The sequence below is a fragment of the Lissotriton vulgaris genome, unplaced genomic scaffold (assembly GCF_964263255.1).
Source record: "Lissotriton vulgaris unplaced genomic scaffold, aLisVul1.2 SCAFFOLD_764, whole genome shotgun sequence".
Taxonomy (NCBI): Eukaryota; Metazoa; Chordata; class Amphibia; order Caudata; family Salamandridae; genus Lissotriton; species Lissotriton vulgaris.
Genome location: NW_028241255.1, coordinates 558,869 through 573,570, shown reverse-complemented (window position 1 = coordinate 573,570; position 14,702 = coordinate 558,869). Strand labels below are relative to the sequence as shown.

Sequence of the window (14,702 nt, the reverse complement as noted above, 5' to 3'; positions counted from 1 at the left end):
AATTTACGAGTCTTACTTCGGTATGTATATTTTATGATCCTATTTGGACATTGTGTGATGCGAAGGGAGGTGGGGGTACCAAAGGGGTGAGATGGGAAGTATTTGTGTTTGCACCTCCTTATACCGTTGAGACCTCCTTTCTCAAACCTGGCTTAGCAAAGTTGTCATGGACTCTAATGCAAGCAAAGATAATCGTCCTCATTCCGTTGTTAAAAAACAAATCACAGCTATTTTTGGGGTGTATTGGGCTCGTCTGGGCTCTGACCCTCCATCTGCCATACTACAGATTGCTACGTCGCCTGCTCTCACAGGCGTATGCAGTCTAGACAAATTAGAACCTTGCTTTTGATGCCGCTGGCGGGTCCAGGATCTTGTTTTGCCTCCCAGAGCACTGAAACTTCTCCTCCTCTGTGTGTATCATACGAGGGACAGGATAGGCAGCTGACACAGACCCCTAGCTCTCTGCCAAGCATGGTCACCCAACTCTTCATCCTCCCTGCCAGTCCTTTGCACACCCGTGGAGCGGAGTCCAGCATGGGAAGATAAAGTGCACCTTGCAGATCGTTCACTTGGCACTCTCCTGGGCAGTTTCACTTCTCTGTCATTTGTTTTTCAAAGTTCTTGTGCTGCGGGTGGTGGGTGCCTGGGACGCTGTTGTTGGAGGAGGCCCTTCATAAAACTTCAGAAATCGATCCCTCAAGAAAAGGTCCTGGGTTTGTGTAACGTGCATATGGAATGTGTGTCCATCTTGTACATGCACTCTTGAGTTGTCACATCCCCTAGTGTTACTAAATTTACATGCATCCCGCGTGTCCACTCTGAAGAGGAAAAGGCCAAGAGGGTCCTCCGGGGATGCACAGCTATGATTTGCAAGCCAAGCCTCTCAGCATCTATCTGGGGCAGAACACGGTACCCAGTCTTGCAGGGTAGCCAATATCTTACTGTAGGTGGGGAGATGTGACCTGCAGATTTCATCTCAGGAATTTACAATACCCTTAAAATGATTTTTCTTGGAGTTGAATATATCACCAAGTCTCTGCAGCACGTGCATGCTCCCTTGTACCGATCTCACTGGCACAGATCTCTGCAGCAGGTACATTAACGCGACACACTATACAACTCCAGATTATACATGTCTGCAGCTGGTGCATTAGCCAGACAAGCAATATAACTGATCTTGAAACATATGAAGGGCTAATTAAGATTTCCTCGGCGGAGACCCAGCCATATGTGGTATCCCCGTGAGACCTTTAAGTGGCTTTGAAACTTATAACCTGCATTTTATCTCCTTTAAACCACTCTTTAACCTTCATTTCTTAAACTTATAGGAAAAATTAGTTAAGACTCAATGTGTACAGCCCATTGAAAGCAGATTACATTGGTGCGGTTATTAGCATTTTGTTTAGCCTATTACTCTGTTGAGAAATGCTAATTTTGTCGATTGGAAGGATACAAAAACCTAGTTGGGGCCCCGGAGATTGGAAACTGAGTGTGCAGGTTAAGCTCAGGGACGTGTTAACTGGACTAACTATGCGACCACAAAGAGGGACTCCCCTGTGCAATCTGTTATTCCATATACATTTACGTGCACGGTTGAACCTATCTGAACAGATACCTGCGTAAGATCTTCAGTACGGAAGGGTATTACTCGAATCGGGGTTAAGTGGCTCTGTGGATGGCTCAGTTGCGTTTGCGTTGTAGAGACTCATCCTTGAGCTGGAGTTGAGGTGCTTTCCAACAGCGCCGGGTGTTTTGGTTCTTGTAGAGTTGGATGAAATAATTAGCATAAGTGGTGGATCTCTGTCCCAGGCACATGTGACTCACCCAGTATCTGTGGTCACTGGTAACTTGATGACTATACCATTTTAATAGATTTGCTTTGTACCTATAGGACAGAACCAAAGAACTAGTGAATACACACAGCTAAGAAAATACTGAAATACAATACATATGAAACTGTATAACAATACTAATTAGCTATATGTCACATGATTGTATATCATCACCTACAGAACTGTATGAGTAAGTAGATGTAGCTACGGTAACTATGGATCTTTGCTGTGTAACAATACTGTCTTATGTACAATATAATTAACTGTATATTGATACAAACTATGCCACTATACTCCAACTCATCATACTCTATGCAACTGTATGACAACACAAACGATGTAACTATATTAGCTGTGTAACAACACAAAAAAAAAGATCTTGACATTGCTAGAGTAACTGTGTAATGTAAATTACAAAGGCCAAGCTGGCTTCAGTTATGGCAGTTGATGACCACTATCATGACTGAAGTGTACTGGAATATTGTTTGCAACTCCTGATGTGGCTTTTTGGGTTTTTCTTTAATTCTCTGCTATAGTGAGCCTGGTTAGGTCTGACCAAGATCAAATGATGTTAGTGAGAGAGCGACAAACAATTGTTTTTGGAGTAGCCCACTGAGCCACCTTGTTTGTCTCATTTCTTTCTCATTATAGTGCTCTGCAGGCCACATGTCTTCTAGCCTGGATGACAGGGGGATGAGTGTGATGGTAGTAAAAGGGAGAGGGAGGCATTTTTCAATTCTCGCCTAGGGCGGCAAAACACCTAGAAACGGTCCTGCTCACTTCGACCACTGCCTGAGGTCAGGGCTAACTTCACACCCATTACCAAATGCAGCGATTAGTGTTGGAGGGGCACACAAAGGGAAGCAGCTACAGTGCTGAACAAAAACATGAAGAAAAAACCCGACTTTGCCGAAGGTGGAGGACTATCATGCGCTGCCACTCACTTCACTACAGCCAGTACGTGCCACAGCGTAAATGGGGCTGGATTAGTGGCTGGAGGCCCAACTCATTTCACACCTGAGGGAGGGTGTAGGGGCGCTAAAGCACTTTCATTGCGGCACACCACATTGACAGTGCAGGGTCTGCATAGAGGCCCTGTTAATCACAGCGTGACAAGAGCCCACTCAAACCCCTGCAGTTTGAGAAGACTGAAATGGGCGCTGCTAATCTTCAGCAGCAACTCTGCAAAAGAGGGACTCCTTCACGGCTCATTTAGTTGCAAAATGCTCGGAAGCCCTACCCCGAGCTGGAGGAGATCACTAACCTGAGCCTGCCGTCGATCAGGGTACCTGTACTTTCCTGGTCTACAGAGAAGTGCCCGTACTGACGGCCCAAAAATTCGGAAGTGCCGGTACTCAGTACCGGCCCATTTAAAGCACCGGTTTTATTTAAATGTACTAATCCCTGGCCAAAACAAAACTACCTACAAGCGAACGAATGTATCGAGAACAAGCAGTCACAGGTTTATCTAACCGAGTCTGGGTGACACCTCACGCTAAGAGCGGATCTAGAGGCAGCGAAACAAACAGCATTAGCTCGTTTCCGAGAACCGACTATGTGGTATGGAGTGTATGTACGCGCGTGGATGGAGGTAGAATGGAGACGGCGAGCCACGGAGTTTTGCGTGGGAAGCTGGAGTGGGGACTGCATGGAGGAGAAGGTGGTGATCATTTCAAGGTTAGAGTCACGGCATCAATCTCCACGCGCTTAAAAAAGGAAGATTACTAGTGCTCATGTGAAGCGCTCCGATACCTTCGGGTCAGGTTCGCATTGCATAAAACTGCAATAAAAGTGTCAATAAACTTGGCGCATCAAACTCGATACGACCATCTTTCTCACATTATAGCAAGCAAAAGACTGTCAGAATAGAAAATGCAGAGATTTGGATTTTTTAATAAATGCCAAATATGGTTTTGTGGGCAGCCACGCAGCTAAGTGACACTAATTCAACCGAACATGTAAAGTTTCGTCCGCTGGGTTTAAACCACGCATAACTTAATCAGCATCCTCCAGTCCTTGCTTTTTTGGCAACAGCAGCGTGCATGCTGGAACCTGGTAGCTTAAAACGTAGAACAGCAAAAGAGAACGCACATGTCCAGAATGCAAAAACCTGTTTGGTCTCATTTAACATGGGGCCGCGGGCAATTAGACAGCGTCACTCGCTTGGAAATGAAACGGAGTCTCCTTCTCTTCCCTAACTTTTGTCTCACCTGTGGCTCCAAACACTACAATGATGCGCTTCGACATGGTGGAAGAACAGGTAGATACTCGCCGGCAGGACTGTCGTACTGACTATACAGCGGTGGGGTTGATGGATCTGTGCCTTATAGTCTCCACGTTGCGCGTTCACCCACTCACGCTCTTGCGTCTCAAGCGCGTGCGCGCTTCAGCTGCTATATTGTGCCGAAGGGGCGGGACCTATGTCACCCCTGACGTCTTGAAGGCCTCTTGCTGATTGGATGGTGGAGTGTATGTCAGAATGATCGATGTTTTCTTCGCCGTAGGCGTGGGCACATGTTTGGAAGTATATGCATTTGATCACTTTATTTATTTAATTTGTTTGTGCAATTGTATAAAGCGCGGACATTACCTGAAGGTGTCAGAGCGCATTACAATGGGGCAGTTACAATACAAAAGAACCGTGGAACACAATAATAGATTGCAAAGAAAACCAAGCATTAACAATGCAACGGTCTCGCCTTTGCCAAAGTCAGAGCTATTGGCATTGTAAAAGACAACATTTTTATTTATGTATTGGTTTTGAAAACATATAAATAAATGGCAATGTCATTTACAATGTCAATAGCTTAATCTCTCGCAAATGCGAGACCTATTGCATTTGCACCCTTACCCACACACACACACAGAGCCACACACAGAGAGCCACACACACAAATCCCCCCACACACACAGAGCCCCCTCACACACAGAGCCCCCCCACACACACAGCCCCCCACACACACAGTGCCCCCCCACACACAGAGCCCCCCACAGAGCCCCCACACACACACAGAGCCCCCCCACACACAGAGTCCACCCACACACAGCCCCCACACACACAGAGTCCCCCCCCACACACAGAGCCCCTTCACACACACACAGAGCCCACCCACACAAACACAGAGCCCATCCACACACACAGAGCCCCCCATACACACAGAGCCCCCCCCACACACACACAGAGCCCCCCACACACACAGAGCCCCCACGCACACAGAGCCCCCCACACACAGAGCCCCCCACACACAGAGCCCCCCCACACACAGAGCCCCCCCACACACAGAGCCCCCATACACACAGAGCCCCCCCACACACACACAGAGCCCCCACACACACCGAGCCCCCCACACACAGCCCCCCACACACACAGCCCCCCACACACACAGAGCCCCCTTCCACACACACAGCCCCCCCCACACACACAGCCCCCCCCACACACACACAGACCCCCACACACACACAGAGACCCCCCCCACACACACACTGTTTATCTGTGATTCAGTTTGTACCATCCTAAAATTCGCAAATAGTGACACCACTGTCAAGGGAGGAGGTCTGAAGAGGCAGGTAGGTACACCACTAGTGGTGACTGATGAGAAAGAAACACGAGATGGTTCTCAAAAGGAAAAATACATGAAGGTTGGCTGACGAGAAACATGTTTAACCCTTCCCATGCTCGTGATGGAACCGTTCCGTCACGAGCCTCGGGTGGACTGTGCTGGTGACGGAACGCTTCCGTCACGGCCCTCTCGCCGCGCCTGTGCGGCGCGAATTCCGCGGCTGCGCTAACGTTCTCTAGCGCGGGTGGGGCCGTGACGGAACCGTTCCGTCACAAGCCCAGCTCACCCGGGTGTGCCGTGACGGAGCGGTTCCGTCACGACCACGGGACCGCCGCGCAGCCCCCCCACCCCCTTAGCACTGCAGTGGAATAGCCGTCGCAGTGAAGGGGTTAAAGAGGTTTCACATTTAAAATATAGTGTAAATGGAGGTTAGCAAACGAGGATGTAAGCAGCGAAGTAAAACCAAACAGAATGGTGGGTGGAATGGACAATAGCATCCATAACCTACGTCAACATATTAGATTTACATTATGATACAGGACTGGTCAAAGCCCAGGATTTGAAGGGGGACTACCAACCATAAGGTTCGTCAGGACTGAGGTACAGAAAGAGGCAGAGAGCACAAGGGGGAGGGGACAGGTCGGAAGGTGCACCCTTTCCTGCCCGGAAGTCAATATCGCTACCAGCTCACCTGCTCGGGGGTATCCTTCTCGCTCACGGTGGCTAGCGGAGTCCTAGGAGACGTCATGTTTGCAGTGGACCCTGAGCGGGTCTCCGGTGCTGGGGTTGCAATACGGGCCCTGATTCAATCCCTCATGGCGGTGCCGCCTCCCTCTCACCGCGGCCATCACTGCCGGCCTCTGCGTGCCGCTTCCACAGGTGTCCGCGCGCTCGCCCTACACCGCTGGCGCGCGACCAGGCTCGTGCACTGCCCCGCAGCTCGAGCACACGTTCCTGTTGGTACCACGGCCACCTCCCAGCCTCCCCAACATGGCTGCCCGCCCCTCCCCCCCATACACACACACACTTCAGCAACTTTCGAGACCTCGGCCCACTTCGTCTATTTCGGCACATGTCGGTTACTGAGTCTTTTCGATTCTTTCCGGTTAAGTACGGGTCGCTCTTAAAAAGTGAAAAAGATTTCGGCAATTTACGGCACAACTTGAGAACAGAAAAAAAACAACAAGCTTGGGTGACATCACCCCTCAACGCTCCTCACAGACTCAGAGTTATGGTAAGGACTGTTGACATTCATCATTACAGATACAAGGGCGCAAATATGAAGTCATCTTCAGACAGAGCGGTGCTTCTGCCCGCAATGACGGGAGCCTCTGCTCCCCGTAGCTGTGCGCCCCACGTGGACCTCCACCCCTCAGCTCGCCCTGCCCCGGTATTACCCTGCACACTATGATCAGGTTCTTCCACTCCACGTCGCATTCCTGCTAATGCTCTTGGTACGGCAGAAGTTGAGGCTCAGGGAAGCCATCTCGGACCACAGGGCGTGCTCAGCCCCGCAGCCCCTCCATGCACCGGTACTCGCCTGCTGTGCCTACGATGTGTGCGTGTGTTACCTCAGTGCTGAGAGGCAATGGCTAGCATGAGGCAGGGGTGGAGTGGGTCCCTGGCATTTCCGAGAGGAGGCACGGACAGTGGGCGGGCGGGAGGGAGAAGGCACGGACAACAGCTTGGAGTGCAGGGTACAAACAAGGCACAACAACGGGAAGGGGAGGATAGACATCATGGGCAACAGGGAGGAGGCGGGAACAAATGGATCCCTGACAACGGGAGGAGGGCGGGAGGATGGAAAACGCAGACAATGAGGGGTGTAACTCCTCGGCGAGAGGGAGGGTGTGGGGGGCGGGATTTAAAAAAAGAGACAGAAACGCCCACGGATCGCATCAAGCCGGGGAAAAGAGTAATTTACACACATCTCTTCCAATGGCTAGCCTCTATTTATGGAGCTAGCCAATGGAAGAGAGACGCGGGTTAAAGCGCCATACTGGAGATCAAAAGATTTCACCTGCGCGACACTGCGACTAAAAATTAAGGTTACATAGACACAAATTCCGAAAAAGTACGCAGGAGAGAGGAATATACAGGCAAATATACAACATTTTACAATGAGGAGCGAACTTCCAAGAGGGGCCGTGCAGAACATCATTTCAATAGTCCAAATATAGTTGAATTAAGTAGTTGTATTCACTAGGTGATTCACCAACAGGAGGAGTACCTCTTCAGTCCGGAGTCCAACAGGCAACTGCAGAAACCCATCGAACACCAGACAGAAGAAGACTCCAAACATTCAAAGGACAACATTCTGCAACAGGAATACATTCCAAGTTGCACAACACAGGAATCATCAACATTACATATTCAATACAAATAGAAATACATCACCTTACTCTTTTCATAAAGGACCCCAAAAAAGTAAATATCTAATAAATTCATTATATCTCGCAGGAGTTCTCAGAGCTCTCCCACTCCGGCTGTAAGAAGCAATAGATGAATTAGACATACATGAATTTTCACTATTGTGATTGTTTTCAGTTTGTAACCAGTGTGTCCAACCACAATTTTCCTGACTAGACCTGTTTTTCACTTTATTAACCAAACTGGCTTGATCATCTGACATTTTTACCACTTGTCTGAAATTCCACCAACCCTTCTCCCCCCAAAACACAGCTCCTTTACATTACTTTGACCACGTGAACTGGGTATATAAAAATAGAGTTGCCCTTCGAAAACTTAAAAGGTTTTTTATTCATCACCCAGTCTCCAATTGAAATTTGCACATCTTTCAAACTGCTTTTTCTATCGAAATTTCTTTTCATCATTTCTTGTTTATGCTTAACTGTATTTGACAATTCAAGGCATCATACCTTTTATCCCCAGGATTCCTCCTGTCCAACCAGGAAGAGAATACGTTTGAATGTACTTTCCTCCCTCTTAACAATTCAAAAGGTGTAACCGAGGTTGTACAATGTGGGGAAGTATTGTCATTCCAAATTACCTCTTCCAAAAACTTTCTCACATCCAACCCAGAAGCAATAGCCTTTTGAATACCTTCTTTCATAATTTTATTACCGCGTTCCACCAATCCATTAGAAGATGAGGAGTAGAGCGCAACTAAGTTGTTTAATGTCCTGTAAATCCAGAAACCTACGCATTTTATCCGAGACGAAATGTGTACCATTGGTTGTTACTAGCGTTTGTGGAGCCCCTTCCAATAAAAACACCCTTTTAAAAAATGAAATAGTACTATCAGAGTTTGGAGCATCCACAAATTTGTAATACATCCATTTAGAAAAATAATCAATTGCCAAAAATTAAGTATCTCATGTTTTCTGGTAATACGTTATAGGGGCCAGAAAAATCAAGCCCTACTTTTTCCCAAGCTGAACCAGGGAATTGGGTAGGCTGCAAAGGAGAATAATGAGTTTTCCAATGTTTGTCTGATACCAAACATTCTTCGCAATTGTTTACCATTGACCTGACCTGAACGTCTAAACCTGGCCACCAGTAATGAAATTTGATTCTCATCACTGTTTTGCTTACTCCCAAATGACCCTTGTGAGTCATTTTCACAATGGTATACCTTAGATCATTTGCGGGTACACATTTATCACCCTTCAACAGAATATTATCCTTAACTGAAAGTTTGTCACCAACTTGTGCAAAATTTCTCAATTCCCCAGATAAATCTCTAACATCAGGCCAAACCTTCGATGAAAATTCCACCGCTTTAGTTAAAATGGGATCTCTCAAACATGCTTCTCTCCACTCCATTTCTGAGATCACTGAACTCCGTTCCTCAATAGCGTCAATTATAGTCACACATTCCACATCCTCTTCCACCAAATCATCTTCATCATCCTTGTTCATTAACATTCTGGATAAACAGTCTGCACGGAAATTTTTCCCTCCCGCAATATGTTTCAATTCAAAATTGTACTCCTGAAGTTTAGACACAAGTCTAGTTAACCTTGGAGAGAGACTGTTATTCCCAGCAACTTTGCTAAAAATAAAGGAGAGAGGCTTATGATCTGAAAAAATCACAAATTTCCTTCCCCAAATATACATTTAACATTTTTGAGCCGCCCAAACACAGGCCAACACCTCCCGCTCAATAGTACTATAATGTTTTTCAAATTGCTTAAGTGACCTAGACGCAAAAGCCACTGTCTGTTCTTTGCCATCCACTTCTTGACTTAGCACTGCCCCTAAACCATTCATGCTTGCATCCACATAAATAGTAGAAATGCAATTATCTCTAAAAGCATGGAGTGCCTGAGCGGACATAATCAGCTCTTTCACCTTGTGAAACGATTCTTCCATCTCCTTAGACCAAACACATTCTTTACCCTTTTTGAGTAACATGCGAAGTGGTTCCACCACTTACGCATAGTTCACAACAAACCTGGGATAGTACTCAGCTAGGCCAAAGAACGAACGTAAAGTGTCTTTGTCACCAGGAGGTTTAGCTTCTTTCAGTGCCCTAACCACAGAGAATTTTGGTTTAATCCCTGCTACAGAAATTGTGTGTCCCAAGTACTCTAATTCAGAAAACACCAAATTTGCACTTATCCTCTCCTACAGTCATACCTCTTTCCCCTAAAATAGACAGAACTTTTCTCAAAACAATATTATGTTCATCTAGGTTTTTCACAAAAATCAAAATATCATCCAAGTAAGCCTGAACTCCAATAAGGGTCTTTGAACAAGGTCTTTGAAAGACACTGGCTGCCGATGCTAACCCGAAAGGGAGTCTCAGAAATTTAAAAGCACCAAACTGGGTAATAAAGGTAGTCAGTTCTTGGGATTCTTTAGACAAGGGAATTTGATGGTAAGCAGACTTCAAGTCTATTAAAGAAAACCATTTAGCCACACCTAAATTCGCCAACATCTCATGGATCCTGGGGCAGGGATGGCAGTCCACTTTAATGTTCTTATTAAGACCTCTAAGGTCCGCACACAACCTAATCTCGTTATTTTTTTTTCGAGCAACGACAATGGGGGCGACCCATTGAGAAGGTTCAGTAGCTTGAATAATTTTTTGGTCACATAAATCATCTAAAAAATGTTTTAACTCTGTTCTCACACTCAAAGGTACCGGGCAAACTTTGTGTGCCACAGGCATTGCACCAGGAATCAATCTAATCCTGTGTTCTATGCCTTTCACCAGTCTAATCTCTTTATCAAAAACATTTTTAAGCCACTGGAACATCTACCGGGGTGAACTTTGTGAATCCCCCACGGTGGAACTGACCATGAACCGGACTAGAGAACTGGATAGAATTGTGCAATGATTTTTCTATGTTGTAAATGTATCTTGACTTTGCTTGACCATGTCGAATGTACTTGGATTTTGACTCTGCAATGATCTCAATAAAAATGTATGTTAAAAAAAAAATAAAATTCATTTAAGAGATCTGAAAGATCAATTTTTGCATCTTCCACATAACAAATAGGAAATTCTCTTACTTTAATAGGATTGACATCCCCAGGTACTAGATACAAACCCATTTTCGCTAAGTCCTTCCAACCTACAATATTTTTCCCTTTTATTGCTACGTTAATCTTAGTATAAATTGATCTCTTTAGTACTTGTAAATTTCCCATGAAGAATCCTACCATGCCAATATCTTTCTCTCCCAAAGCCTTAGGGTTCACATCCATTTGACACAATTCAACTTCTTTGCCCCATTTTTCATAAAATGCTATGTCTTGGAGAATGGTGATGGGAGATCCTGAGTCTGCCATCACTTGAATTTCTGTGCCATTAATAGTAGCGTCACATAAAGGATCCTTAATAAAAATTGGATCCTTTTCAGAATCTAGAGTCAATAAGAGATTGTCAAAAGATTCTGAACACTCATCCATATCAACGCAATTAACCTTTACTGGCTTCTTTTGAAACCTACAAACTTTCTGGAAATGACCAATTCTTTTACACATGGTGCAACGTTTACTCAAAGCTGGCACCCCTTAAAATTCCCAATGTGAAATTTAGAGCCACACCTATAACAGTAATTTTGACTTTGACTTTTGGATTGAGTTGTCTTCAAGGATTTATCATGCTTATCCTTTCAACCCAACGCATATAATCCTTCGTCTTCATTTTCCTCAGAAACCATGTTGACTTTGGGAGCAGAATCTGCCATCATTACCTTAGTAGAAATTATAGATCTTTCTATACTTGAACACAAATCTATAACTTCGGATAAAGAAGGATTTTTATAACTGAGAATCCTTTTCTTAATTTTTGGTGAAGCACAATTGAAAACAAATTGATCTCTGATATAATTGTTTAACAGAGGACCAAAATCACATGAAATTGCCAAGACCCTTAACGCAGAAATATACTACTCTACTTTCTCATCCTCTTTCTGTTTCCTTTCATAAAATATATGTCTTTCTAACATACTGTTGGGAGATTCTTCAAATTGTTTCTTCAATCTGGCGATAACTTCCAGATAAACATTCCACTGTCTGTCCCCAGATTGACCAGAAGGAGGAGGAATAGGTGTAAGACTATTAAAAATGCGTTGAGCGGCCAAACCTAAGCTACCAAATAATAATGGGAATTTACGAGGAGGAGAATATTCCACAGCATCTATAGCTACAATGTGATTTTCAAATAAACCAAACCAGTATGCGGTCGGGTGAGGAAGCATCAGGTAGTACCGAGCGGGTTTGCCGATAGGAACAATGTTTCCACGAGGCGTTCCTGCCCTTGCCTAAGACCATGGGGTGTAATCAAACACTCTTTTATAGTTCCAAGTAAAAGACAAACCGTATGTACAACTACACGCATGTTTTATTAACAGCTGCGTTTAATATAAATAATTAGTTTTTATGAACACTTTTTTCATTTGAAAACAGGAGTGGCAATACAGGGCTGGACCCTGTATGGTCCTGAAGAAAAGCTTGGGGGAGCTTGAAACATGTTGACCATAACACTGATCTAGCTCAGTAAAAGTTAGAATACAGTGTTACCCCTTTTTAATCTTTATACCACACTAGGAGCAAAATAAATTGTTGAGGCCCACTAGCACGGTATTTTTAATTCCACACCCACTCCACCATCACCACACTTGCACCACACATAGTCATCTCACAAAAACCAGTGCTCCAGCGTAGTCGCCTTGTCGCAGCACGCCCCTTTTCGTAGAGAACTGGGATGGCCCCAATGATGAAGCATGTCACCGTGGGGCAACCCCGGTGAGTGAGGGGACTCTAGAAAGAAATTTTTCTTTCTTACATATTTTTGGTACACACTGACTTAGTAAGCAGTAGCCACACAATACCTACCAGGTCTCTGGACCCTTCACATAGGGTTCCTGTATTGCATATACTGACTGGAGGCCGACCTGGTCTGGTTTAACCTCCTTCTCCCTCTATTTTTGTTTATGTCCCCAGATTGACCAGAAGGAGGAGGAATAGGTGTAAGACTATTAAAAATGCGTTGAGCGGCCAAACCTAAGCTACCAAATAATAATGGGAATTTACGAGGAGGAGAATATTCCGCAGCATCTATAGCTACAATGTGATTTTCAAATAAACCAAACTATTTTGCCCATAGCATCACAGGTTCACCTGGTTTTTCCAAAAATGGGGGTGGTTGGGTAACTTCTCGTACAGAGCACATTATGATATAAAAGAGAAGAAAAAAATCCCTATTACTGTTAATTTTAAAACAAGTACCTTCAATTGTAATGCCCTTAAAGAGATCTGTGAAACACAGCCTGAAAAGATGAATGCATCATAAATTGTTTTCTTTAAATAAACCTAGAAGTACTTGAGTTCATCGAGTTCAATATGATTTCACTCACATACAGATGGGCGTTAAATAGTTTCCCTTAAATGTGTCCAATAGAACTCAAGTTCAGCTTTGTAATGTGTATTCAACTGTTTAAATTTAAAATAGGAATTAAACCCAAGAAGTCTTACTTGAAATTTTAAAGACTAAATAATATAAATCTCAAATCGATCATCCGATAAAGCAAGGGATGTAACACACGAAGGTTGAACCAAGCAGACTGACCAGAGAGAAAGAAAATCGGAAATCAAAAAAACAAAATGGAGTCACACATTTACGCTTATCCGGATGGCATTCGGCGTGAAAAAGCATGTTTCTGAATTCGACCAGAGATAGTCTGTAGTCCGTCGTCCGATGACGAATGAGATCAAGCGTGTTGCCGTTGACAACAATTATGTAGAAGATGTTCCATCGTCCGATGACGAATGAGTCCAATCTTGCGTGATGACGCTGACAACAATCACGTAGAAGATGTGATGAGCATTCCAAGAACCCCAGCGTCCACAGTTTCCTCGAATTCAAGCGTCTTCCATTTAATGGAACGTTCACCAAAGATCCAGAGGGTCGTGAGTCAGGTAAGGTGCCTGTTTTAAATCAAAACAAGATGGGTTCGATAGTAATCATAGCACATCAGTCACCAAACGACAACCGCTACGATCCTCAGTGACAATCCATTTTCCAATCTTCCAAACTGAGGAAATAGAAATTATACGTGGCCAGTGTGTCCCCCACTCGCACCCTATCCATGTACCTATGCCCCATGTATGTCCAAGCCATCATGTAATTCCCTTCTCATGCCTGTAATAATAATGCCTCTGCATTTCCGTCCAATGTTAGCATGTCAGTTATTAGGCCCTCCATGAATGAAACGTTAATTCTGCACTGAAGCCTATGTTGCCAATGCATTTACATGGTACACGTTTAAAAGTCGAGATGCACACGTTTTTGTGGCACAGTCGAGCCAGGTCCCGAATTCAGGCTCCGAGCCTCTTCTGACTCTGAAAGCTGCAGTTTAGTTATGCATCCCTGACCTCTCCCTTACTTCCTGCTCAGCCGAGAGGTGCCCAGCCTGGCCTGCCAAGACGGTATTTTGCCTACAGTTATCTGCTCAGCTCCGCAAAAAACACATTCCAGTCTAGTGAAAGAGGTAAACATATTCCGCCTGCAGAAGATAGGGCCTAGCCTTTCTGTCTCCATTCAAGTGATTTACAGAACCCGTTTCCATAGGAGGCCCATGGCCCCACGCAATGCACGAAGAAATATATGCACACACTAGCATTTAGTGATGAACAGCCTTTGCTCGAGAGACCTTTACTTCAGACAATACATCCTCCAAACACAAGATATCAGATGTGCCAAAGGTGCAGGTCGTTCTGACATCCCAGGCTCCTCTACTAGTGCTAAAGTCAGCTCCCCCCAGCTACACGTCAATTTCACGTCATGACTAGTTTTGCGCGCACAAGTAGGGTAAAGGTTCCTGCTGACCCTGCA

At 44.9% G+C, this 14,702-nt stretch overlaps 1 protein-coding gene across 1 annotated transcript in view; it reads right to left on the bottom strand.

Moving 5' to 3' along the window:
- The window catches only part of LOC147672004 (nmrA-like family domain-containing protein 1), a 65,289-nt gene extending 61,086 nt beyond the window's left edge, over positions 1-4,203 (bottom strand). Inside the window, exon 1 of the mRNA XM_086948062.1 lies at positions 4,043-4,203. Within this exon, the coding sequence (XP_086804188.1) occupies positions 4,043-4,079 (37 nt within the window). The 5' untranslated portion in view covers positions 4,080-4,203. The remainder of the gene's footprint in view (positions 1-4,042) is intronic.
- Between the last annotated feature and the right edge of the window lie 10,499 nt (positions 4,204-14,702).